Below are 27,753 nucleotides of genomic sequence, written 5' to 3' on the forward strand. Positions count from 1 at the left end.
AACATGGCATCAAAATATGGTCTCCCATACTCTTTTAACAAGTACATCTCTATTTTCCTCTACACATGCGCAGATGCAGAGAATATCTGCAAAGTTGGTTGTCAGCTGATCTTTTTTGCTACTCAATGTCTCCTGCCATTAGTGTTTTCATGAAGCCCCGCTTTTACTGCAAAACCATATTAGATATGGTCGATGTACCAGCTATCTCCTCCTAGTCTTTTAAGTCTCTTGTTTTGTCTAATGTAGCAAAGATCACACAATTCTTTCATATTACTAGATGCTGCCATGAGTGACAGTAACGTGGAAACCCGTGTTGGTACGACAGATGTGGTAGCAAGCCAGCATATGCTTATATGTTCCTTGGAAGAGCTTGGAAACCTCATTCAGAATTTAGGCACTACTGCTGCACCTGTGCTACAAGATTCTAGTACAGGTAATGGATCATACCTTTTGTTCTCCATGATTTTGTGAAATGTATGTTTTGGATCATTGAAACTCATCATATAAAGAATCAGTTTAAGAAAACAAAATGTTAAGGGTACCTTGGTCTAATCAGCTTGCTGTAGGATTAAAGCAAATTCTAATACAGGTTCAGATTACCCCAATTTGTGTGTGTGTGTGTGTGTGTGTGTTTTAAATCCTTATGGAGTAAAGATTCTATGTTAGTTCAGATAATATGTAGGAGATGTGTGATGAATGGGCTTTTGGAATCAGTTTTCATGTTGTCAAGGGGAGGGGAGGAATCTGTGGAACGCCCTCCTGTCAGATGTCAAGGAAATAAACAACTATCTGACTTTTCGAAGACATCTGAAGGCAGCCCTATATAGGGAAGATTTTAATGTTTGATGTTTTCCTGTGGTTTTATAATTTGTTTGAAGTCAGATGAGTGGCATATAAATAACAACAACACAGATTTGAAGTTCATTACTCTGTTTTCTTAAACCGTATGTAGGACACAAAATACTCTGGCTCTTAGTTAAAATAGATATATTCTCTATATAATCATTATTTAGGCCTTAACCTATTTGCATTTACTTAGGAGTAACTGTTATCTGAAAATAGCGATACTTGTGTCTAATTAAATAAAATGTTAGAACTTGGCTGCACATCTTACAAAAAGAGTATTTTAAAGAAATATAATGAGAAAAGAGCTGTTCACTACTCACAGCAGACTCTGAAGGTGAATTGTTGCAATTGTGATAAGTTTCTCAGAATTATTTCCCCTACTAAAGGTGATTTAGCTTTGTACAACACTACAATAGTGTTATGTAATAATAATGTTTATTAGTTAGAAAGCACCTTAAAGTCACTATGCCCTGTATAGAAATTGTGGTTGGTAGGTGTTCCTCCAGGTTTATAATCTAATCAAAGATTAGACTTTTTCAAGAGGAAAGCAGGGGGAAGGTAAAAGGGGAAGGAGTGTCCATGGGAAAACACCTGAAAGGGTGTGTGTGCGATCATAAAGGAAAAGTGGGTGTTAGGTAGAACATCTGAGTGATAGGGAGCTGCAAGTGAAAGGGCAAATAAAAGAGAGAGTAATCTTACATATAATTAGAAGATTGGATCCTTGAGTATCTAGGTAGCAGGCAAGAGGCTACAGGGAGAGAATATCGACTGTGGAACAATTTGAAAGTAAGTACAGGAAGCTTAAATGAAGATGAGGGACGATGGGATGGCAATTAAAAGAGTAAAGGAATGAGCAGAAAATTATAATATGGGCACCATCATATCAGATGAATGTTGCGCCAGTAGTCAATGCAGGAAGCCAAAAGACAGTGAACAATTTTTTTTGATAGTGTACGTAGAGAGAAAATGAGATAGCTTGACCAAGAGCAGGAGAAAACAGGAAAAAAGATAATTAAAATATTTGAAGTTTCTGAGCTTGATAAGAAAACTAGCAGTTACATGGTCAAGAGCAAGACGAAACATCCTGGAATTTATGACATGAAGCATCCTAGAATTGCTTAGTATGGTGTTCATTAGTGTGTTCAGAAGTCAGTTGTGAATCTAGCTCAGGTACCGTTCCTGAAAATTTGCTGTGCTGATTTTTTTAACATTTCTGACTTTCCAGGGGTTTTGGATGCAGTGGTGTCCATTATTATCCACCCCAGTATTTCGGTTCAGCTGGCAGCAGCATGGTGTTTGCGCTGCATTGCTGTGGCACTGCCCTGCTTTCTCTCGCCACTTCTGGATCGCTGTATTGAGCGGCTCACAGCACTCAAATCCTCCCCAGAAGCAGTGACTGGCTACAGTTTTGCTGTTGCTGCTCTACTGGGAGCTGTCAGAATGTGTCCTTTAGGAATTCCACATTGCAAAGGAAAGGTAATTATTTGAACCTTGGTCCTGGTATTCAGTGCAAAGGCATAATTAACTGTTTGATACAGCTATAGACAACATTTTTTTAAACAGCCTGTTCCTCACTGCAGGGAATATTTGTGCATGATGAAGAAAGTGTTGAAAAACCTGGAATATTTCAAATGACTGGTTGGTCCATTTCAATGTATTAGACCACTGAGTGCACCAGATCTAAGATTTTTTATTCCATCCATGTATCATTTAGCTACACTGATAAATCATTTTTACAGAGTGTTGAGTTCTATTCTTCATATATAACTAACAGCACAATCAAGTATATTTACTGGCATGTAAGTCCCATTGTTTTCAAAGGCACTTACTCTCGGGTAAGCTTCAGTGTAATGTTCCTTAGTTTTGGTCAGACTATAATCCTCAGTGAATTGATTTTTTAAAAACAAAAACACGAGGTCAGTGAAAGAATTAAAATATTAACAATTACTGTTTCTTAAATAGAGAAATTAACACCGCTCTTGATAATAGACTGAACTAAGAGAGATGGGGGAATTCTCGTCTGAGGAAGTCGCTTAATGTTTTCTGAATTCATGGAGTTTCCATCTCTTTAAGAGCTGGTGAAATTCTTTTAAAAGACTCAAACTTCCATAACCTCATCCTGGCGTGGTATTAGTTTAAATTGGCAGATTACCATAGCTCACCACTTTCCCACAGACATCGCAGCTTTGTCAGTGAGGGGGGGGGGGGAATCTGAGCCTTGTATTCCTGAACAATGGAAGTGAAACCCATTTGGTCTTTGCCAAGCAAAAGATTTTCTTTTAAAACGGCTAATTAGAAGTACATCCACAGATAAGTTGCTTCTCTGTGATGGGAGACGGGAGCTTTTTTGGCAAGGGATCTTATTTCTGTTTTTCATTGCTACCTCTCTGGATCTGAAGTGGGTACCTTGCATGCCAGCTGGCTTGCTTGCATGCCATATGCATCTCAAGATCCCTCTGGAATTGAAGTGTGACTCTCCAATAAGTCTAATCTAGGTGCTTATCTGTCCAGTACCTGCAATTACAAGCCTAACTAAAGAGGAGCAATGGATAACAGTATGGCAGCACCTTTGTTTTGAAACTCCTTGGCTACTGACTTTAAGCATGTGCCTTTACTATACACCTGTTGAACATTTTTATGCTCCAGCAAGACACATGATGTAGTGAAATTTGTTCTAAACCTTTTCTTGATTTTATGTTTGTTTTAATTAACGATGCTTTCATGCATATTTGTTTTCATTGGTTTGGGTATTATAATCATGTTTTATAAGTGTATTATAATCGTGTTTTATAAGTAACTGAAGCTTTACTTTGATTTTTTAGAAAATATGCACAAGCAGTTTATACATTTTCGTTAAAAACTTAATATTCAAGCCATTGCCATTTTTAAAAAATCCAATGGGATCCAAAATAGGAGGCAGTTTTAGTGTAAGCATTTGCTGCCACTATAGAGGTCCAAACAGCAGGAAACAACAGCTCTTGCCATTAAAGCCTTATTGCATACCTTATTGTGTTTCCATCCCAAGTTCTGATGGGTATTTTATTCAGCAACAAGATACTGCCAGCTTACCCCCTCCACCATTCTAAGCCTCTAAACCAGCATTTTGTTTTGTTTATGCACACATAAATACTATTACTACCAGAGGTTTTTTGGGGTGACTTACAAGAGAAAAACAAGAGTAAGTTAAAATAATCACAGTTAGGTTCAGTCCAGAATTTCTCTGAACAGAGTTCTGCTCTGAGAGAATGGGGAGGTGATCTTTACTGATTCCTCTTTCCTCCTGCAGCTGCCTGAGAAGCTGTCCTCCAGGGTTGTAGGACCCTTGAGGGCAACATGAAAAATGGTGTACAGACTGCAGGCCAAAGGAATCATTTAGGATCCTTGAACATCACGTCCACCCACCCCTGTTCATCCAGCTAGGAGCCTCTGCTGCATATTGGCACCTTCTGTGAATAGAAGGAGCCATTCATGAAGCAGCCTCTCTGGAGCCTGTCCAAGGAAAAGACAGTAAATAAAACACAATTGCCTAACAAAGGAGTGGCCAGTCAGAAGGCATAATATGCATCTCTCACATGCAAAAGGCCACTTCACAGCATCTGAAGACAGGGAGTCGAGCTCTCAAAAGCTTTCACCATTGGTTCATCTTTAAGGTTTCACAAGGTTTCCTTGCTAACCAGAATTAAAAAGTGGCTGCTCTGGAATTTTACCGATTATTAACAGCTCCCATTTATCCTCTTTGGGAGCTGTTAAATATATAGAAACAATATGCATGCCTTTCTCGGAAAGTGTTTAATTGTTAATGCAAAAACCATCACTTTTTATCACAGGCAGTCATGACAGTAGCTGAGGATTTGTTGCGTTCTGCTTCTCAGAATAGCCGCATCTCAATACAACGAATGCAATCTGGATGGCTCCTGATAGCTGCCTTAATGACATTGGGTAAGACTGAGTAGCCCACTCATTATTTATTTCAATATATGAATGTGGCGTTCTGCACATCAGCTTGGTATGGTGGTTTTTTAGTTTATTTTGCAAGGAAGAAATCCTGGCTTTTTATATTCTAATTATTCACCTCAGTAAACACTCCCACCCAGCTGGTGATTAACCTGGGAACAGGGATAACTTAAATAGTTACAAGATTATCATTCTCCTGAGAGTGTTCCCATTACAGCACAAGGGCATACATTGAAAACTGTAAAGTGTGCCCATTTCTGGTTTAAATGCCTTTGTTTTTGCTATATGTAAGTATGTATCAGAATTCCATACTGTGCCCAGTAGGTGGGGAAGTTATCCAGTTGGCTCATGGACTGACAGGCAAAAGTGGCTACATGCTAAGCCTGTAACATCTTTAAAGCCATACTGAATTGTATAATATTTTTTTCTAATAGCAGTGACTTTTTAATTATTTAATAAGCACCAAGGTGAAGTCGGTAGCTATATGCAGCATACATTTGTTTTTACAATAGTAGTCAGTCTTAAGTTAGCAATCTTAACTCTCCCCCCCCCCCTTTAACAACAACCATTAACATGCATGGAGGGAGTCTGAAATATGCATCAAGAAAAGGTAAGTGTGAGATTCAGCTAATGAATCCCTTCAGCAGAAGCCCTAGACAAGGACTTGTGCTTGCATACCAGGGCTTTTCATCCCCCTGAAAGTGGCTGGGGTGGGGGTTGAGAGATCCCTCTGAAAAGTGTGTGAGCTAGGGAGAGAGGGAAAGCTGAAATGCTTGCCCTGACACAAGGTTGAATTCCTCCCTGAATTCTTGAGCTCATGGTAATTATGCAAAATAATTCATGTCACCTCTAGCTAGGGATTATGCACACTCAATTGCCTAGCCCAGGCACAGGCCAATCTACAAAGCTGGAATCCTATTTTTGGATGGGGGCTGGATTCTGTTTCCCCTGTCTTTATGCTCTGCTGAACAGCTGATTGGTTTAATTCCAGCTCCTCATTTCCCCATTAGCTCCTTTTACTGGCCTACATATGCACCAACCAAGCTGCAGTATATGTGCTGTTTCAGATGGAAGCCTCGACACTCCTGATTTTAGTTAAAATATTTTCATTTTTACCTTAAAAGTCTTAGAGTTTAGATTGATGTATTGATTGTTGCACAAGAGGACATATGGCGGAAAGAGGAGCACAGCAGGTTGTACTAAGCCTTGTCATGAATGGAACATGTAAGCAAAACCCAATAGGAAAAGCAATTGTTTAAAGCAGAGGTGGTAGTATGGGCTGCGAGCGTTTTGATTCACCTGCCACTCCTGTACAGATTGCTTGTGTAGCATGGCACAATACGGTGTTGGTGATGATTTTAATTCATTACCCATTATTCATCCCAAGGTTCCAGCAATTTAAAATAAAACATCAAAAACTGTTCGAACCAAATTGCAATTGTATAAGTAGGTTGAGCCCTAGATATATCTCTTAGGCATCAAAGGCCAGGGTTACAAATAGCATTTTCAGCATGAGCCAAAAACTGTATAGTGAAGGTGCCAGATGCACTCTGTGTTCATAAGAATCACAGAATTGTAGAGTTGGAAAGAACTTGGAGGGGCATCTAGTCCAATGCCCTGCAATGCAGGAATCTCAACTAGATCATTTGGGTGCTGTGGCTTATGCCTGATTGGTGCAGTTCCATTTCAGCTAACAAATGCTCCTCTCAGATGTTGCTGGATTACAATTCCCATCATCCTTGAACCCTCTGGGCAGCTAGCAGGTGGTTTTTTGAAGGTTCGTTGTTGACATCAGAATTTTAGTGCATCGTATTAATATGAGAAAATGTCCAATATTAACATGATAGGTCCGGCCGTTGTTCAGCACCATCTTCCAAGAATGCTGCTATTGTGGAAATGTGCTTTCCCATTATCGCCTAAAGATTTAGAAACTGAGAAAAGCCGGGGTGATTCATTTACATGGCAAGTGACGCTGGAAAGCCGGGCAGGTGCTCTCTGTGGTATGTGGAATTTATCTTGGCTGCTTTGTAATTTCTCCCCTCTCTTCACGTTTTAAAGGAAAAATGATGTTATCTTTTTGACTGTGTGTATATATACAGTATACTTCCTGAGATCTCTTTTTCCCAGTTTCCCATTTATGGCAGAAATGATGGGTTCAAGTACATAAAAGAACTGTTCTTAACGTTCCACAGTAAAACAAAGGGAATTTGACCATTTGCAGCACCCTACTGTTTAGAAATAGAAGTTACCAGTTAGCTATAATAGACCAGATTATTTTTATTAAGCCTTTTTACATATGTCTAACAACAATCGTTGTTGGACATATGAAACAATTGTATTGTTATACATCTATAATTCATTATAAAAATAAAAGTTCTACTTTTTAATAGTCAGTATCCTTTATTCCCAGCTATTAAAAGTTTTATCATCCATTGTGGGGGCCTCCTTACAGATGAAGTGATTCAAAGATTGCTTCCTCCCCTCCCATGTGCTGTTGCTTTACTGACACAGTGAGTATTGCTGCTGAGCAGCACTCATTTTTAACTAAAACTTTAATTTTGAGCTGTTGATTTCATAGCAAAAAATAAAAGCACTGAATATTTCTCTGGTGTTTTCTACAAATATCAACCAAGTAATGGTTTTGTGCAGATTGTTGTACTAATGTGGCAATCCAGGTTGAAATTTTATACGTGAAGAGAGGAAAATATTGCTTGGAAACTTCTAGAGCAGTCCTTCATAGAGTCAGTGCAAGATTCTATCTGATACAGAAACTGGTTAGCAGGTCCTTACTTGTGTGTTTGCAGCACAAAAAGCAGTAGTTCTTTCTTCCTTTTAAATGTATCATCATTTTTGTATAGTCACGAAGTTTTAGAAGAAGCCAGACAACCATGTCTTCTTGCAGAATGCTATAAATTGTAAGGAGTTCAGGCAGACTGTTTCATCCTACCACACTTCAATGTTCAAACCCTACTGAACCTTCTTGGTCTCTCTTACTGGACTTAACTGTTTACTAGAATGCTTTAGGGCAGGATTCTTGCCATCCTGTTTTGGCTCCAATTCTGTCTGGACTCGCCTGATGGGGAAGGGCTGTAGCTCAGTGGTAGAGCACCTGCTTTGTATGGTTCAGTTCCTGCCATCTCCAGATACAGCTGGGCAGGACTTCCTGCCAGATATCCCAGAGAGGCCACAGCTGGCCAGTGTAGGCAATACTGAGTTTAATGGACTAATGATGAGACTTGTTAAAACACAACGTCCTGTATTCACCTCAGTTCAGCATTAGAAGGAGTGATATTTTGAGAATTGCTATACAGTGGTACTTCGGTTTTCGAACGCAATACGTTCCGGAAGACCGTTCAAGTTCCAAAATGTTTGAAAACCGAGTCACAAAGGGCTCTCTGCAAATTCATTTGAGAAAATTGAAAAACATGCGGTGGAAGCCATTTGACTTCCGAGGCACGTTTGAAAACGGAATCATTTACTTCTGAGTTTTTTGTGTTCGGGTTCTGAAATGTTCATCAATGGAGATGTTTGAGAACCGAGGTACCACTGTACATATATAGTGCTGTACAGTGGTTTTAATTTTTATTTTTTTTAAGCTTTCCAGACACTGAATTTTAGGTGAGGTACAAAGCAAACTAGTAGCTGGAATTTGTTGGATAGATGTTTTTCTCTTTTGACTTTAGTATGTGGTTTTTTATGTTTTAAGGCTTCCTTCACTAACTAAAACCTATGGCAATCCTTTAAAACCATCAGCAGTGATGTACAGGAAAAGACTTTATGAACTGCTTACTTTGTTGCCTCCAAAGAGCTATGAAGGTAAGTCATCAAGCAATACTTCCCTGAAATACTTCCAAAGGTTTTGTTCTTGTCCTTTTTGTTTTATTGACAAATGGACAAACCAGTCTTATTTTAATGGAAAAGTAATTTAACATCATGAATTTATATTTATACCAAATGTGTGGATAGTAATCAAGCCAAAATATTAATTGAGAGAGCTGTTTCCCAGGAGGGCCGGCCATTTATACAGTGGTTTATGGAAAGAGAGTTTCACCTGAATGAAGTTTAAGCCATATCTAGAGTACCTGGGAAAGGAAAAGATGCCGCTTGCCTGCTCTGATGGCCTTTGTTGCTTAATTCAGACATCACACCAAACCAATTGCAGGAGGGCTCCCCAACACTTCACAGAAGCTTTGTGGAGGTTGCAGACATGGAGTAGGGAAATAAAAGGACTGGTTATGCAAGCTGCCTTCTGCTCACATAATCACTGAATACGAATAGAAAAATAACTTTCATTCCAAAGTAACTTTTGTGTTCAATACAACCAAACCTGACTTGTAACAAAGCTGTTACAAAAGCTAAAAAGTGTTGAAGCGAAAGAAGAAAGTGTAATTCTGTTAAACATTTTTTTGTTTGTTTACTTCAGTAACTTGTGTTTTTAGGTAGGTACATGAATTCATTTTTGTGTCCATGCTGTCTTTCAACCTGACCACGATGCTCTACAAATAGTGGGATTTTCTGAAATTGTTCATTGCATTTTTCTTTGGCTCAAAATAGCTAATAGGATCCTTTTCCTGATACAGTGGTTCCTCGGGTTAAGTACTTAATTCATTCCGGAGCTCCATTCTTAACCTGAAACTGTTCTTAACATGAAGCACCACTTTAGCTAATGGGGCCTCCTGCTGCTGCTGCGCCCCCAAAGCACCATTTCTGTTCCCATCCTGAAGCAAAATTCTTAACCTGAGGTACTATTTCTGGGTTAGCTGAGTCTGTAACCTGAAGTGTATGTAACCCGAGGTAACACTGTATTATGAAGTTTTGACATTCCACATTTGTTTAACTTGTTTAGTGTTATGACTTGCCAAAAGGCACATTTATCAGAAGTCCCAAATACCATACATACTTGGCAAGGGAGGTGCCATAATCATGAAGATGGATTTCCTGGGATGAGGCTCGTGTGTTGCACTCCAGGTGTGCTGACCCCTGCAGTTTCCCCAAATGCTGTTGACTTGACTGCAGAATCTGTGGCAGTGGTAGACTGCACTTGCACTTCCCCTGATTCTTCTGTGTTAAAGATAAAAAAGAAATCACGTCCTTAAGCACCTTGCCAATAATATCTTTAGATACTAGTTTTACATAAAAGTAATTTTCTTCTATCTCCTTAATTTACAGGAAGCTTCTCTGCTGTTCTCAAAGAACTAGTGCTTGAGTTGACTCAGCCCGATAACCAGATGTCACCCTCTGCTGCTTACCTTCCATCTCTGTGTCACCAGGATGAACTTAACTTACTGGGTCCCTTACTACAGGAGACAGAGCACAGATTTATTGAAGAGCAGGTATGCTTCAGCAGTAACTTACCCATTCAGATAAGGTAGTCTGATGTCTGGTGATAACAATTGCACTTCTCCAATCTTTGCAGCTGTTCCTAGTTAACAGTATAGCTGGTGGAAGTCTGGAGTATGACCCATATTCGGTTTATGAGAGAGCTGCAGAAGGTGGTTCTGTGCCTAAACCCTTACCGCCAACATTATCCATTATTGGAGCAGCAACCCGTCTCTTTGGAGTCGTATTTTCCCATGTTGCAGAGTCCCAAAGGTAAAAACAATAAAAAATATCATGACTAGTGCATGTAAAACATGGTGTTGCAATGTTCAGCACATTGGAATTTAAAAAAAAGTAAATGGTTATGTGGCCTGAGGACTCTGTGTAAAAATATATCTATATAAAATATTATACAGAAGCTGAATTAATTTTCAGCCTCAGGTTAGCTTATGTGTGAAAATAATTAGCTACCAAGAATTGCTGAGAAAGTGGTGCTATTACCCATCCTGGTTCTGCATAGGTGAGATTTGAAATTGGTTTTCCCAGATCCAAATCCATTCATGTCTATCTGAAAAGTCTGAGACATCTTGATCCTTCTGGTTCCTTTAGAGCAGAAACTTCTACCAAAAATGTAGAAGTCCAGCTGGATTAGTCCATATGTCTGCCTGGTCCAGTGTGTTGCCTGTAGTGGCCTGCCATGTCCTTTTGGAAAGGCCACTGTAGAGCATGAAAGCAAGAGCTCTCCACCGCTGTCTCCATTCTACACTCACCCACCCCAGCCTGAAAACAACTGGCATTCCAAGTAATGCTGCCTTTGAAATAACATGCATGAACACTTTTCTGTTTCCCAATCTAGTTCTAATTTAATATTTCATGTGCATACACAACTTCTTATGAAGCTCCTTCACCTTCCTGTCCTGTCATTTTCTAATTCAGGTGCACAAGCATTTGTGAAACCAATCTGTGGTATAACAAGCACATAGGGGGTCTATTGATGGTGAGCAGGTAGGAAGAGAATAGGCTGTGGGGAGGAAGAATAGTTAAAAGATATTGTTTGGCCATTTGTGATAGGCCACTTTGAATATTAATCCAGCCACTGTAGGAGCAGCAGCAATAGTTACTTGTTTCCCACCTGTTTTCTCAATCCTACATAATGTAATATCTTGCAAAATGCAGAACACAAACAACAAAATGCTTTTCATTTATGAAGTGTGGGTGTATATCCATATATGCAAATAAGTTCACATGCATCACTTTTTAAAAACATAACAAAATACAGTGGTGCCCCGCAAGACGAATGCCTCGCAAGACGGAAAACCCGCTAGACAAAAGGGTTTTCCATTTTTGAGCTGCTTCGCAAGACGATTTTCCCTATGGGCTTGCTTTGCAAGACGAAAACGTCTTGCAAGTGTTCCGATTTTTTTCCGCTCCCCCCCCCTTTTTCTAAGCCGCTAAGCCGCTAATAGCCTTTTAGCCGCTAATCCGCTAAGCCTTTAATAGCCGCTAAGCCTTTAATAGCCGCTAAACCGCTAATAGCGCTAATCCGCTAAGCCGCTAATAGGGTTGCTTCGCAAGACGAAAAAACCGCTAGACGAAGAGACTCGCGGAACGGATTAATTTCGTCTTGCGAGGCACCACTGTATATGAAGTGTTATAGTAGTTACTTAGAATGATAAAGTTGGATGATAGTCTTTTTTAAAAGGGATAGATAGAATAAAAGGTGTACTAGATTGGGGTTAACAGACAACCAGAGAAAGGACCCCAAGGACACATTGGGAAATAGTGGGTTCTACACTAGGAGACATGCCACAGCAAAAGCAGTGTTCCCTGCTCAACAACCTGATATCTGCTGAACTTGGTTGAATAACAGAGAGATTAGTTATATCCCCTGTCTCCTCCTGTTTTTATGTGTTTAAGGTTGCAAGTATTAGAACAATTATTGACATCTATAAAACAAACCAAAGGATCACGGCAGCAGATAGTACAGCAAAATGTTCTATCAGCATTTTCTAATGTTCTGAAGGTAAGAGTCTCCCTTTGTTACAAAAACAGGTCCGTTGGCTAAGAAGTGATTATACCTTAAACATTGAAAGGTGTTACTATAGTGCTGTTTCTGTGAATTAGAAAATTTGAATAATACTTCTGAGAGCTCTATGTCCTTGAAAATAAATCACATTATTGTGGCATTGTACTAAATTCTATACTCTTTGTAAGTATTCATCACCAGGAAGAAAATTTAGAGTTTGAATATAATTTCAATAAATGCAACTTTAAATATGCGTATTTGTTGCTTGCCCCTTCTAAAATGTTTTCTCTCTCTTTCTTTCTGTTTACCATCCACCAGATTTTGTCCTAGTTTTCTGTTTTTAGAAGTGCTTTATACACTTCTTTTTTTGAAGGGAACATGTTACAGACTCTTTAACGTTTTGAGCACGTTTATTATTTCTTAACCTCGTGCACACTGTGGAATTGCATGATGGACACTGTCTTTTCTGACCTTTAAAACATGCTGAATTGACAAGGAGAAAAACTGGTGCAATGCAGGAATCCACATTCCACTATTGTTTAGAAACTCTCTAACGGAAACCATGTTTGTATAGCTGGAGGTGTCCTGTATTGGCAACATAATTATCTTCCTCTTGCATCTAGAGTCAAATGGAAAAATATACTGCTAATATGTGCAACCCACCTCTGTTTTCATCTGCTTGATGTTGTCTGGAAAAAACCTTTTCCCTACAGCTCATAAACTGCTCATGCACGTGAAGATGGATTATATATTTTATATTCATTTTTCAGGCATCATTGCCCAAAATTTAGCAGGTTAGAGTGGTAGAATAACACAACCTTTGGAACTACTCCTGTAGGGATATTGCATAGATAGTCTTTATCCCTGTAAAATTCTGTCTGCTGTATCTACATACTGAGCTTTTAAAAAAAATTTTTTTTTTTGTTCTAGCATCTGGCTAGCTGCAAGGGAAATTTAGGTTCTGAAGAAATTCGAAGCTCTGCCCTGACCTTAGTGATGAGTGCCTTGGAAAGTAGTAACCCACTCTTAAGATGTTCTGCTGCAGAATCCTTAGCCAGACTTGCACAAGTAGCTGCTGACAGTACCTTCACTGCTGGATTGGTGCAAATTAGCTTTGACAAGTAAGGCACTTCTTATTGCATTGTTTTGTTACATTGCACTGTACTACAAAATGAACTGCTTGGTCCTATGCATATATACTCAGAAGTAAGAAAAAGCTTCAAGGGTAGAGTTCATTGTCATGATGAATGTTCCATCTGTGCAAGCTTTTAAGTTTGCTAGATGAAAAAAAATCTCCCATTTCTTCCCTCTGTGTGATGTTCTGGTGGTTCTCAATAGCTTTTTGAATGTCGAAGTACACTGTGTCAACCAGATGCTTGATGACATTCTTAAAGAATTCAGTGAAACAGGTCTTGCTCTTGCAGAAGCCACACTCGCTCAGCAAGGCTTGTTCTTCTATAAGCTTGGTTATTTTCCCTTTAACAATAATTACCACTAGTTTTCCTAGGACAAATGTAATTTCCAGGATCACTCTGTATCCCTTTTAAATAATGGGTGTGATATTTACTGCTTTACAGTTCTCAGGGATGGAAGCTGATCTGAGGGGCAAGTTATCTATTTTTGTTAGAAGGTCAGCCATTTGACAGGTGGATGCCGTCCAGACCCAGTAATCTGTCAGTTTTCATTTTGTGTATTAGGCCAAGAACTTCATCTCTCATTACCACTATCTGCCTCAGTTTGTCAGATTCCCATCCTGCAAAAGTTAGTTTGCAAACTGCAAAAACCAGTTTTGAGATCTGCTACTGTATATCTTCCATTGTGAATATTGATGCAAATAATTCATTCAGCTTCTCCTCTGGGTTCTGGGCAGAGGATACCACTTAGCTATGAGGAGACTTGACACCAGTAACATATTTTTTTTCTATTTGCTTCACTAAAGTTATCTTGTAAAGCTGGACTCAGTTGCTATAATCACCATTCTAATTTCATTTGATTTAACATGTATGTGACACTTTCCCCAAAACCAAGTTGAGCTCAAAGCATCTCTTACCCAGTTTATTTTTTTATTTTTTATAATACATAGACTAAAATCTGCCAGAGATGTAATATCAAGAACAGGACATTCTTTGGCTCTGGGATCCCTCTATAGATATCTAGGAGGAATAGGCTCCACTCAGCACCTGAATGCTTGTGTTGGAATACTTTATACATTATCTCAGGACAGCACTTCACCTGAAGTACAGGTATTTATTGGATTCAACTGTTTTTCCTTTTTTTATTGTGTAAGTGGCTTTGAGGACCTTCAGGTGGAAAAGTAGTGTAACAGATTTATTATTTATACCCCACCCGTATATAACTATGAACAAGCAAACCTTTAAAAAATGTTATCTCATTTGAGTATTGTTTCATAGTCATTTTGTAAAGTATGTCTTCCTTCATAAAAGCAGACTTCAAATCCTTGAGCTGTTAACTTGGTTGTTGTTGCTCTTGTTGGTTGTTCTTCTTGTTGGCTGTGACTGATATTGAACTGAGTTGGGGGACGTGAAGACTCACCATGAAAGGCACATGAATCTGGGGTGAAGGATCAGTGTCTGTTCAAAGTGCCCTATTCACTATCCTTTCCTCCTTGCAGTTCTTCTGTTTATTCTTCTGAAACAGGGATGGAGGGCAAGAGGGTGATGGAATTTTCAAACTCAGGTTGGCAAGGACAGTGTTTGCTCCCTGAACTTACACACACACACGGGGGGTGGGCATCAGCTCTTAGATAAGCATGAACACTTAGAGATGATCTGCGTGGATTCCCATGTGGCACCGCACCCCTCCTCTTACACGTGCTAGGGCCATATATTCTGATCTCCATTTTAGATGCAGGTGTGGGAGAAATGCAGTAAAATATAACTATGGATATTCTTTTCTAAGAGTTAAGGCCATAGAGCTGTATTGCTGATAGACAGACTCAGACCATAGAAACGTAATTGGTAGAGAAGTCTCTGTGTGATGTGGTTTCCCCCTCCTCTCCTGGAGAGGAAGAAGCATATAGTACTCTCTGTCGTCAGCCAGCCATGAAGGAGGTGTGCCTTCAATCATTCCAGCATCATGCATATGCCTGAAGCTGTTTTTGCTGTAAACACAAGTATTTCACCTTCACTTATTTTTAATGCTGTTGCCTCTAAAGATGAATGTTCAACTGTGATTTATAAACTAAATATAAACTGATCATGTTGTCAGTTAACCCACACACGTGGGCATGTAAGGGAATAACATATAGTTAATTATATTCCCTCACCTACCTAATAAAAACCCTCAGCAGTTAAGTGAGCTGCTATTGCCACTGAGGAAGGCAAGAAAGTACAGGCCAGTTTATATCATGTCTCTATTCATGTATGCCAGAATCGGTACTTACTCACTTCTCCCTTCCCTTAGCCCTGCCGTGAGGAGCAATTACGTTTCTTCAGGTCATTCATCTTAAACTCCTATCATTTCCAGTCATGTTGTCGTACTGAATTATTAGTATATTATTTAGCACCATCTCACAGAAGTACACTCATTTTACACAATAATTTTCTTTTTGGTCACAGTTTGCAAATTATTTTATGTTTGTGCATTTGTATGTGTGACAGCACAGCATTTTTGGTATTTTACAGACCTGGGCACTGCATTCTCTGTCACTGGTCATTGATTCTGCTGGTCCTCTGTATCACGTGCATGTGGAACCTACCCTCTCTCTTGTTCTTATGTTGTTGTTGACTGTGCCTCCTGCTTATGCTGAAGTTCATCAAAGCCTTGGTCGCTGTTTAAATGCACTTATCGCTACTTTGGGTCCTGAGTTGCAAGGTATGCACATATTTGCGACATAATGACAAGACAGGAACCAGGCTGTTGATCATGAAGCTGGGAGATAATGCTTTGCTAGTTCTCACTTAGTGAAATGTGTATGGAGTACAGCAAGAACTAAAACAATGTTCAGACTTCTGCATATCGGGACAATTTTTTTCCCCAAGTCTTGCACAATCACATCATTAGCTTGGGTGTCTCCGGCTGTAGTTGGACTACTACTCCCAACATTCCTGACTACTGGCCCTGCTAGCTAGGCATGATGGGAGTTGTAGTCCAACTACAGCTGGAGACACAAGTCTCAGAAACACTGGTGTAGTTTGTAGCCCTCAAAGCTCATTTAATGGGTAAATTGAATGTGACCTGCATGCTTCTATTCTTGAGTGCTTCAAATGACCAGTGCTCTTTCCCCCTGGCTGGAGAACCCCTACTAGTCTTGAGGTCTAGGCAACTTTTCCCTCTGGGTGCACATAGGTGCCCTTCTCCCTGATTGCCTAGATCAACTATCTGGTTGAGGCCCAAGCAAGTGACATTGACCATGTTCTTTGCCCTTGGGTGTGTGGTTTTTATTGCAGAAATTAGCCAGTGCAGGGTGAGAGGTCATTCAAGGACCCTGGCATGGAAGGTAGGGTGTTCAACCACCTGCTGCCTGCTGCAATGTGGATTGAGATCTCATGTCTGCAGGGTGGGCAGCGGGAGAAGGAACTCCTAATGAAGCTAATCAGGTTTTTTCTCATGCAAATTGCCAGCACTGGGGGCCTAATTAGGACTGGGGAAAGGGGTAAAGCTTAGTCCCATGCCAGTGTCCCAATATGCATTGCCCCTGCACAGTTCTGGGGCTTTAGAGTTAACATCTTCCTCCTGGCCAATTTGTCTCAGTAATTTCTATTATTGCTCTTTTTGTATGGGGAAATTTTTTTTTACATATAGTTTTGTTTAGCGCAGGGACTTCATTGTTTGATGTTTTGTGAGCCTATGTATTTTCAGTTATGTATTTCTGTTTTTTAAAAATGTTAGAAGTAATCTAGAAGATTTAGCGTAGGCGGTGCACACGCTGAACAAATAGTAATGCAGTTTTTGGTGTTGTTAACTGCTATCTGAGGGAAAAGAACATGACAGAGGGAAATCTTTCTCCTTCCTTCTTTGTCCTGTGTTATAGGCAGCAGCACTACAGTTTCAGCCTTGAGGGCATCTTGTCTCCTAGGCTGTGCAGTGATGCAAGATAATCCTGACTGCCTTGTCCAAGCTCAAGCCATCTCTTGCCTTCAGCAACTTCATATGTTTGCTCCTCGTCATGTAAACTTGTCTAGCCTCGTACGGTGCCTGTGTGTAAGTACATATTTACATGTTAAGCTTTCCCTCTTTTTGTAACTTTGGAAACAGAGCATTGGAACTGCAGCTTTAAAAATTGTTAATGTGCCATACTTTTTTAGTCATTAAAGTCCACTTTTTCAGATGCATAAACTGAAACATGCACTACTTCCATGAGGCAGGTTAATTTCTTTGAATACCTGCCTTTTCAGGGTGGGAACTGAAAATGAACAAAGTGTTCTGAGGAAACAATTCATAAATTTTTGTTGGAAGTATGGTGAGTCTTTGGTTACTAGCAGAGCGTCCTAGGATATTGCAAAGTTCTCTCACTGGCTTCTGAAAATTGTCGGTGTGGTGTCTGGTTTGTGTTTATCCTTTAGTGTAACCACTTACTGGTTCTGTCCTGTGTGGGCAGCAGAAGAATATTGCTAGCAGTTGATGGCATCTGTGTATCACATTACACTATGTGTTAGTAAATGATTCCTTGATAGGTCTGTAAAATAATGTTGCCTGAGTTGGAATGAGACATAGGAAACATACAAAGTTAGTGAATGCTTTTGCCACGTCTTCATTCTAAAATACTGAAATTTTTGAATAGAAATATATGGACTTAATGTTGTCCAAGAGAAAAAACTCCCACATATTATTTTATAATGAATCTTTAGAGACAGTTCATTGGTGCTGCCTCACTAGCCCATTCTGCCTTCCTCAGCCCCCCCCCCCATGACTTACTTAAAACCAGTTCCTAGGGAGGCCCTGGTTGTCAGCTTCTTCCTCATTAGTCTCTGTGTTCCCCTTGTAGAAGACAGCAGAGAGAAGGATGGGGACAAAACTAGAATTACTTGGGTTATGATTCCACCTACTTTTCATCTCCCTGCCTTCCACTCTTCCAGTCCCAATGAGCCCCAGTGTAGAGATTTGGTGGACATAATTTTATATCAGACTGTGTGATGATTAGGCTCTCTGTCTAGCTCTGGCAGCACATTTGGGTTGGGGTCCTATGACTTCAGAGTACTAGTTGTGAATTGCTCCTGACAACTTTTGGCTGCAATCCAAAGGCAGCCACGGCTCATAGCATCCAAGCTTCTCTAGATTAAGACCTTATATGAACTATCCCATCTTGCTATAGGTATTATGGTCTGCTTTTTCTTTTTAAAAAGCAGCAAGTACTTTGGTGTAAATTTAAAAATATAAATTGGTTTCAAATGCAATTTAACATTATCAGTTCATTGTTTGTTTGTTTCATAAGATTTATAAACTGCTTGTTTTTTTAAAAAAGAAACCAACCCTCAAAGCAGGTTTACAAAAGATAAAACAGTAAAATCAAGAAAGCTGTTTTCAGCAGTTAGTATTGGCATTTGGCTTTTTCATTTTAAGGACCCGGAGTAATACATAATGAAAGTTGAAATGTGCAAGTGCTCATCCTGTGGCAGTAAATTTGTTTTCCATTGTTGAAGGTTGGGATCACTATGGGTTCTGATACCTAGGTTTTGTCATGACTGGATTATCATTTGTTTTTGTGCAGGAGATCTTGTTGGAAAATTCTGTGTTGGTAGGTCTCTGTGCACTGTTAAAATTTCAGCAATTTTCAGTGTTCTTCTTTTAATTTTCTCATTTTCTCTATTTAACCATTAATGTCAAGAAAAACTTTTAGCATGTTGAGTTATGTTTTGTTCCGGTCTAACCAAATTCTTTCTTAACATTTTTATAGCTGGCACACACACTTTGCTGTGTATATTTTATTTTTGTGTCTATTTTATTTTTGCATTAGTTTAACTTAAAACATCTTAAACTAAAAAAAAAGAGAGACCACCATTTTAAGGGTGTGTGGGTGTGGTTTGTATGTGTGGTTTGTATGTACTGCTTGCATTTTTTTCCTGTTTTTTTCTGTGTTTGTTTTTGCCATTTTCAGTCTCTTAAAAATGAAAGAGATCAGAAATGAGCATTGTTATTTGTCTTGCAGTTAAGCTTGTGTGTTTTGGCTTTTTCATATAAAAAAAGGAACTGGCATTTTTTTAAGCATGCATAAATCTCAGTGTGAGATCAGCTTGAATCAATGTTGCATAAAGCATTTGTATACTTGAAATCTTAACTTCAAACATCTTATTATTTTTTGGTTTCTTAAATATGTGCTAGGCATATTTTTCTATGCATCAAATTACCTTTATAAGTTAGTGTGCATGCCGCAACGTAAGAAATTATTAGATGCAGACTCGGTTTGATTAACTGTGAATGCATAGCACTTTTTGTGTCCATTTTACCTCCTTTTGTTACTCCTATCATTCTGATGCGTTCCCATTGACAAATGAGGTACATGACCTCCCAACAAGGTTTCTTTGTAGCATGCATCCAGCTCTGCCCCATTTTTCAGGCTTCTAAATGGACACAAGATAGAAAAGAACTTGTTAACTTCCTCTATAATTCCATGCTCATTTAGTTGGTCTCATTGTAATTTTAGAACCTCCATTTAAACTCAAATTTTAGTAGATACTATCATTCTGGCCTAGATATAATTCAGCAAGTTTAATATGCTCGGGAATTTATTGAGAGTAGTTTTAATGAGTCTGCAAAATTTGTACATTTTAAATATGTCTGCGTTTGTAAATTAAGATGATGAAATTCTCTAAACTAGTATTGAAACAGCAATATTTTGGTGGCTAATGTAAGAGAGCTGCAGGCTTTGCTAAGGGGGTATTTGTAGTATGCCATATCCATTGGTAGAGAGCCTGTTATTGTTATTGTTGTTGTTGTTATGATGTCTATACTTCCTTTCAAAGGGATGTGGGTGGCGCTGTGGTCTAAACCACAGAGCCTAGGGCTTGCCAGTCAGAAGGTTGGTGGTTCAAATCTCCACGGTGGGGTGAGCTCCCGTTGTTTGGTCCCAGCTTCTGCCCACCTAGCAGTTCGAAAGCACGTCAAAGTGCAAGTAGATAAATAGGTACTGCTCCGGTGGGAAGGTAAACGGCGTTTCCATGCACTGCTCTGGTTCTCCAGAAGCGGCTTTGTCATGCTGGCCACATGACCCAGAAGCTGTACGCCAGCTCCCTTGGCCAATAAAGCGAGATGAGCACCGCAACCCCAGAGTGATTCACGACTGGACCCAATGATCAGGGGTCCCTTTACCTTTACCTTATACTTCCTTTCACCTGAGGATCACAGAGCGGTTTACAATATAAAAACACAAAAATACGTAACATAGTAACAAACAAAAGTAATCCCCCTGCCCTTCTTTAAAAGGCCATAGGTTGTTTAATTAGCCAAAGGCCTGGGAGAAGCAGGCTGGCTCCTAAATATATGTAAAGAAGGCAACAGATGAGCTTCCCTGGGGAGAGCATTCCCTAAGCAGGGAGTCGCAGCAGAAAAGGCCTGTTCTCCTGTTGCCTCCCTCCGGACCTCTCATGTATGAAGAAGGGCCTCAGATGATGATCACAGGGTCCAGGTTGGATCATACGGGGAGAAGTATTGCAGTTCCAAGTCATTTAAGGCTTTATAGGTCAAAACCAGTGCTTTGAATTGGGCTCAGAAACTAATTGGCAGTCAATGTAGTCAGGCCAGGATTGGTGTTATATTAGTTCAGTATCTTTGATGTACTGTGTATATGTAAGAAAGATATCAATATTTCACCATTCATAGCATCCCTTATTATATTATCATTCACAGATAGGTAATGTTGGGACAGACCTCTGTCTGAAACCCCAGAGAGCCATTGTCAGTCAATATAGGATAGTGCTTAACTAGATGGGCCAATGGCCTGATTCAGTAAAAGACAACTTCCTAGCCATATTATAACATTTTTAATGTTCTATTTAAAATGATTATATGCCTGTGATGTGAATGGCATTTCTTTGAGGGCGCAAAATAATAAATGATGCTTATTAATTGACTACAACCAAAAATAGGTTTTATTTTATAAGGGTTTAGTTTATTCATAGCTAAAGTAGTTGAAATCTTTCTGTTCATTTGCTTTTAAACAAATATTTGTATCCCACCTTTCCCCCAAGTGTGTTCAAGGTGATTTACAACAGAAAAACTTAACATGAAACAATAGATGGAACTGTTAACACCAGCCAGACACAGTCAAGATAGTGGAGGTTGACTCAGATATTTTTACTACTGTCCTCTGGCTTTTTCTTCTCTAATATCTGATTTCTAATTTTGTTTCAGAAATGTTATTGCTTAAAGAACTTCAGGCTCCTGTCTTTCAGATACCACCTATAAAAGTGCAACCCAGATTACATCCTTTGTCTATATATTTCAGGTGAATCTCTCTAGTTCATATCTGTTGTTGAGGAGAGCAGTACTAGCTTGTTTGCATCAGCTTGTACAAAGAGAGGCAGCTGAGGTATCTGAACATGCTGTGGCCCTTGCTAAAGACAGCAGAGAAGACTTTAGTCCAGGTAATATTGAGATTCAACCTTGTATCAGTGGATGCAACAGGACTTCTCTCTCCTCTCCCCTCTATACTCCCAGAGTCACCTCTGGATGTTCTCCCAAACACCCAGACCTGATTCTGGGGGAACGCAGGGGATTGCAGGAGATGAGAGAGGAGCAGAGTCCTGCTAAGCACAAGCAGGCCACCATAGCCGGGTGTCACTCATCATGTTTTCCCCTCTTAAATATTTTTTTGGTTTTGTGTAACTTGTATCTTGCCATGCAAAATCCTGCAGATATTTGTGTATTGCAAACTGACTGCTTGGAGGCGCAAAAGGCACAGGTTTATCTGTTCCGACCTATAGTTCTTCAAACTGAAGGACTGGGAGTTTGACTGCTGCACCACATCAAAAACTATATCCTCCTATAAAACTGTCATGCCAGAGAGATGAATCTGTCTCAGTCTTCTGTCTCGCATGCTAGTTTTGTATGTGCAAGGCTGGTGGGGGGGGGGGTTTGCTCCTTTTTTTTCATGAAATCACTCACTTTGCAGTCTAAAGCAGTAGAGTCCAGAAACAGACACGTATTTCTTATTTGCCTGTTTGGTCTCCGATTTGCACACTTTGCTCAGAAAGGCAGGCCTGGCTTCCTGCTTTCTGGATACACACAGTAATCCTTACTATGTCGTACTTGTCTTTTTGATGCCTACTGAAGACCTTCCTTCTTTAAGCTGAGACTGTTCCCAGTATTGGAATTACTTTAAAGATGTATAATCACTTGTTGCTTGCTGTCCTGGGTGTCTTTGGGAAGAAGGGTGGAATGCAAATGAAATAAATAAGTATTTTGATTGAAGTAAATGGCTTGTAGGAGCTTATTTCTGACCTTATATTGTAACTTATTTCTGACCTTATATTGTAACTTGGGATGTAGCTTTCATGATCAACAGATCACCAGCTTCGTCCATGGCTGGTTTTGTGTCATAGAGGTAACCCAACAGAAGGAAGGGTATGGAAGTGTACAACCCTTCCTTTGGAGTCTGCTACCCATGCTGACCTTGCTAGTTTGTGGTCTGCTGTCTGAATGGACAGGGATCAGCATAACTCCTCCCCTTAAATTGTGACTACCTCTGTCAGAAGTGGGGATGGTTCTTTAATTTTCTTTCTTTACATCTCCAAGAGCTGCATGTTGGTCATATTAAAGGAATAGGCATCTGTATGTTGGAACAGAGGGCTGAAATAAGTCAATTTGGACTATTGCTGTGGCTCTAAAAATGAGGTTTAAAAATAATACAATGACACTTCCCCCAAGACATTTTCTTACTATATGGAATCATGGGGGGAAATCAGAGACATGGTATAGAGGCAGGGAATGTCTTGAAGTGTGTTTGGTTTTAGTTATGCTTTGGGCATTAAGGATGCTAGAGAGATGAGATGAGCAACAGCCTTTTGCTATTATTTCAGGGTTAAATATTTTGCCACGGTATTGCACTTAAAAACTTTTGTCAGCTTTAAAGTGCTGTGATTCATGCTTGTTTCTCAGCAGATGAATTCAGATCACACTGTTGTTGCTTTTGCAGGCATTAACATCAGAGAGGTAGGCCTTGAAGGTGCATTACTGAGCTTATTGGACAAGGAACTGGATCCAAAACTATGCCAAGATATCAGAGAGACCCTGAGCCATATGCTTATATCAATGGGAGTGGAAAAACTCTCTTTCTGGCTTAAACTCTGCAAAGATGTTCTAGCTGCCTCTGCTGGTATGTGCTGATGCCTTCTTCCTAGAAAGTAGATTTTCTCATTACATAAATGAATCAATGAATCAACTGACCATACTATCAGCTGATATCTTAACCTATTTTACAAGTAATTTCATGTAATAAGTGAGAAGAGTGACTCATAAAAACTTCTAAGTCAGAAGACCACAGAGGAAAAGGAGGAGCCACATGCAGTGTGATCATTGGAGGCCCTCCTCAGAAGGGAGTCAGGTGGCCCCAGGGAAATGGGCCTTCTCAGTGGTGGTACTTGATTTTATGGGATTCTCTTCCTAGCAAAGCTTTGCTGGTGCCTACTTCATGGCACAAAGAAAGACCTTTTTACTTTCCTGGACATAGCTGCTGGTAGTTTCTATTACAGTGGTACCTTGGAAGTCGAACGGAATCTGTTCCGGAAGTCTGTTCGACTTCCAAAGCGGGAACCAAGGCTTCCTGCAGCCAATCAGAAGCCACGGAAGCAGTGACAGACATTTGGTTCCAAAGAACGTTCGCAAACCGGAACACTCACTTCTGGGTTTGTGGTGTTCAGGAGCCAAAACGTTTGACTTGCAAGGCGTTCAACTTCCAAGGTACGACTGTAGTTTTGTTACATTTTTTAATATAAATAAGTTTCCTTTGCATCACTCCCCACACCTCTTGCTCTGTTTCCTTGCTCATTCTTCCTCCCTATCTCTATTCCTCCTGTTCCCCTTCTGCCCTGTTATACACCCCAAGTCTTTGATGGGTACTGCTGCAACAGTACTCTGATCCATTAAGTGTTTTGCACTTTACCTCCCTTTATCTCAATGCAGATTTCATCACAGTGGCTTCAGTGGACACTACCCAAGAAGAAGAGGGAGCTCAAGGGGATGATGAATTTGCATTAGCTTTGGAAAACAATGAAAAGCTGCACCCCTTCCCTCATCCTCGATGGTCTACTAGAGTATTTGCTGCAGAGTGTGTGTGTAAAATTATTGGCCAGTGTGAGAATGCAGGCAACGCGCACTTTGACATAGCTCTGGCACAAGAAATGAAGCAAAGAGATTCAAGAGGTATGTCTTCATGTTTATGCAGACATCAACTGTAAGTACGTGGGTATAGGATTGCAATCTAAATTTAATTTGACAAACTGTAGCTTAATGGGATCCAACAAAATCTCTTTCCAGCTATTGCAATAGTCATTCGTTGAGGTGTGTATTCAGATTATTGTTAGTAGGCTTATTTGTGAGCAAGAGAAAAATGAATACTCTTGAAGAACAAAGAGGTTTGTAGATTTATTATGGCACAAACTTTTCAGAGACTAGAGTCAACTTAATGCAGATAGTATTATTAGATACATGTTGTATTGTCCTTAGTTGGCAGGTGGATATAGATGGGTGGGAGGAAATGTAACAGTGGGGTCAAATGGCTATTTGAGTAAAAAAGCAAACCACAGTATGGCTTCCTGTCCTGCTACATATACTAAGCTGGCATCTAGCAGTAGCCATTCCATCAGACTATAGGAGAGAGAGATGGTTCTACAGATCCTTTCTGCCAGCTCTGCTGAAAGGCCAGACATTTTGCTCATCCTCTCCTTGAACTGTTTCCATTCCAGCTGGGCATTTTCAGTAACTATGAACTAATGCCCGAGATTGCCATTTTCCCTCCTCCCTCCCAATGTTTCCTCCTTTTTCTGTAATGTCTCTTAGATGTTAATCCTCAAGGTAGGGGATGTTTTTATAACTTGTGGCTTTAGACTACTCTGGAGCCTTTTTTGACTGGAGAGTAAACCTGGGATTTTGTCATCCAACACTGCTATTGTGTAACTTTGCAGACATTTGAACTTTAATTGAATTAACATGGACTTTTTATATTTTAAGACCATTTTGGCCTGCTTTTTCCATATAGAAACGTCAACTTGAGGGTAATGGTTCACACTTCTGATGAAATGAAATCTGGTCCATAAAGTTAATGCCATAATAAATCTGTTACATCTTTTAGATGTCTCAAACCCTTTCATTGGTTTTTTTCCTGCTACAGACTAACACAGCTTTATCCCTGGAAGTTAATATTACTGAAGCAAACTTTTCCAGATGTTGCACCTAAAATGTTGACTCTACGCAGAATGTTGACAATCTGCTGTTGTTATTGGTGGTTTCCTGGTTCAGCAGGAAATGATGCCTATTTATGTATAGGTGTACAATTCAGAGGACGGGAAAGAAGAGGGGGTGGGAGATAGGCATCCATGCTTTAAGTGTCCACACTAAACTACATTTTTCATATTAACAAAATGATGTTTTCCTTCCCCACCCCACCAGATGATTTCCTAGTACTGCACTTAGCTGACTTGATCCGCATGGCTTTTATGGCTGCCACGGATCACAGTGACCAGCTTCGTCTTTCTGGCCTTCAGATGTTGTTAATTCTTGTTCGGAAGTTTGCTACTGTGCCGGAGCCAGAGTTCCCAGGTCATGTGATTCTGGAACAATATCAAGCAAATGTAAGTAGGCTTTTGGTTCTAGAGGCATTTGAAAAATAAAATGCATATTAAAAGTTAACCCTACATCACACTTGAAAACTTGTGTTATAAAGGAATATATTATTGGCGTCTTACTACACAGGCTGAATAGAATTTATAACAATAGCCATCACTGTAGTGAATCAAGAGCTGAATTTGTAAATGTGTGGTGGAACTGGCCTAAAATAAATGAATTGTTGGAAAATATTTTATAACATATGTTACTTTAAATTAGCTTACCAAATTACCAGTATAAAGAGTAGCAGAAACCAGAAAGCCTCTGTGGCAACTGAAATGTATAACTTGGTCCCAAAATGTTCATCAAGTTGGCAAGCGATTAGGAATAATTCTGCATGTTGCACCTTTTGCCTTTTAAGAGAATCATACTCAGATTTGTAAGAATATGTTAACTTTGCCAGTTTCTTCAAAATATTCAAATATTTTTTAGCATGTTATCAAATTATTTTATTTTAGGTTGGTGCAGCGCTTAGACCAGCTTTTACTTCTGAAACACCACCTGATGTAACAGCAAAAGCATGCCAGGCAAGTTTTTTAAAACTATATATATATATATAGAATTCAAATTTCATCAACTCTTGACCAATCACAGGTAAAACTTGATAAAGATTATATCTTTATCTTGTCTCTTAAAAATTAGTATTTGAGACTGCTTCACCTCTGAACATTAAATATGATTGCATAATGGGTTTGCCAGGTCTTTTTATATGTTTGTATTGTTTTAAAAATTTTGTAAAACCAATAAAAAAATTTTATTTAAAAAAAAAAACATAATGGGTTTGCCAGAGCAGAGAGAAAGCTAATAACCTAAGTAAGTAAGTAAATAAGAGAGCACAAACCCAGGCATAGTGTTTTGTAGCATTACAAAAATAACTATATTGTTTGCTGTTCTGTCATACTAGGTTTGCAGTGCCTGGATAGCAAGTGGTGTAGTAAGTGACCCTAGTGACCTTCAGAGGGTTCATCAATTGCTTGTGACATCCTTGACCAAAATACAGGCGGGACAAGAAGCCCAAAGTCAACTGTACAATGAAGGCACATCAGTTATGGAGATCCTAGCTGTGTTGAAAGCTTGGGCAGAGGTACTTTTTAATATACATATTTATGGTAGCACTAGCACTTTGCAATTATAACTTGTGGATCAGACATTTGAATATCTACAGGGGTCAACTTCCAGTTTTGAGTTGTGGTGTTTGGCAAAAACACCTGGATTTCACCCTGATGTTCAAGGAATTGGAGAGCATTCCTATTTGCTTATACTGAGTCAGACCATTGGTCCATTCAGTTGTCAGGGCTGGAGTCAGATGCAAGTCAGCACGAAGAAGCAGAGTCAGTTGCCAGTGAAGTTAACTGTTTATTCAAGGAACAGGCATACAACTCAGCAACACTTCCCAGTAGGTCTTGCCCCTATATTCAAAGGCCTATCAATGAGACTGTCCTTTCATGTTGTTGTTTCAACAGGTCTATATAGTTGCAGTACAAAGGCAGAAAAAGCAAAGCAATGTCAACAGACCACCCTTGGTAATAAACATCACAGAGGAGAGCTGCAGGGATCAAATATCTCCAGTGGATGAACTTCTGGAGCTAGTCCAAGCAGATCTGGGGAATCTGAGCAAACTCTGGCTTGCTGCACTCCAGGATTATACTCTCTTAACTTTGCCTTCAGAATTTGCCTCTCAACTTCCTGCTGAAGGTAGGCAGGCAAATAGAACAATACAATTTCATTTCATTCATTAATCTATTATATTTCTATGCTGCTTTTCACTCACATGAGTCACAAAGCAGCTTACAAAGAATAACAATAATAAAACATCACAATTACAACAT

The 27,753-nt window shown here is 39.6% G+C and overlaps 1 protein-coding gene and 1 long non-coding RNA gene across 5 annotated transcripts in view; one reads left to right on the forward strand and one right to left on the reverse strand.

The window, feature by feature from the left end:
• HEATR5A (HEAT repeat containing 5A) overlaps window positions 1-27,753 on the forward strand; it is a 58,809-nt gene that overhangs the window by 19,394 nt on the left and 11,662 nt on the right. For 3 of the 4 annotated variants that reach the window (XM_083505642.1, XM_083505641.1, XM_083505644.1), the window contains 21 exons: window positions 278-433; window positions 2,072-2,322; window positions 4,674-4,785; window positions 6,648-6,800; window positions 7,211-7,310; window positions 8,507-8,616; window positions 9,970-10,133; window positions 10,217-10,392; window positions 12,037-12,142; window positions 13,076-13,266; window positions 14,229-14,388; window positions 15,790-15,979; window positions 17,139-17,308; window positions 18,816-18,842; window positions 21,549-21,687; window positions 23,238-23,417; window positions 24,224-24,463; window positions 25,709-25,890; window positions 26,383-26,451; window positions 26,829-27,008; window positions 27,388-27,619. In XM_083505642.1, the coding sequence (XP_083361768.1) occupies window positions 278-433; window positions 2,072-2,322; window positions 4,674-4,785; window positions 6,648-6,800; window positions 7,211-7,310; window positions 8,507-8,616; window positions 9,970-10,133; window positions 10,217-10,392; window positions 12,037-12,142; window positions 13,076-13,266; window positions 14,229-14,388; window positions 15,790-15,979; window positions 17,139-17,308; window positions 18,816-18,842; window positions 21,549-21,687; window positions 23,238-23,417; window positions 24,224-24,463; window positions 25,709-25,890; window positions 26,383-26,451; window positions 26,829-27,008; window positions 27,388-27,619 (3,288 nt within the window). The remainder of the gene's footprint in view (window positions 1-277; window positions 434-2,071; window positions 2,323-4,673; window positions 4,786-6,647; window positions 6,801-7,210; window positions 7,311-8,506; window positions 8,617-9,969; window positions 10,134-10,216; window positions 10,393-12,036; window positions 12,143-13,075; window positions 13,267-14,228; window positions 14,389-15,789; window positions 15,980-17,138; window positions 17,309-18,815; window positions 18,843-21,548; window positions 21,688-23,237; window positions 23,418-24,223; window positions 24,464-25,708; window positions 25,891-26,382; window positions 26,452-26,828; window positions 27,009-27,387; window positions 27,620-27,753) is intronic. The other variant, XM_083505643.1, reaches the window with a different exon arrangement.
• LOC310710323 overlaps window positions 24,510-27,753 on the reverse strand; it is a 34,176-nt gene continuing 30,932 nt past the window's right edge. The window contains exon 3 of the long non-coding RNA XR_014527934.1: window positions 24,510-25,869. This is a non-coding gene — a long non-coding RNA (uncharacterized lncRNA). The remainder of the gene's footprint in view (window positions 25,870-27,753) is intronic.

This window comes from Podarcis liolepis, assembly GCF_965112155.1.
Source record: "Podarcis liolepis genome assembly, chromosome: 1".
In the NCBI taxonomy this organism is placed as follows: Eukaryota; Metazoa; Chordata; class Lepidosauria; order Squamata; family Lacertidae; genus Podarcis; species Podarcis liolepis.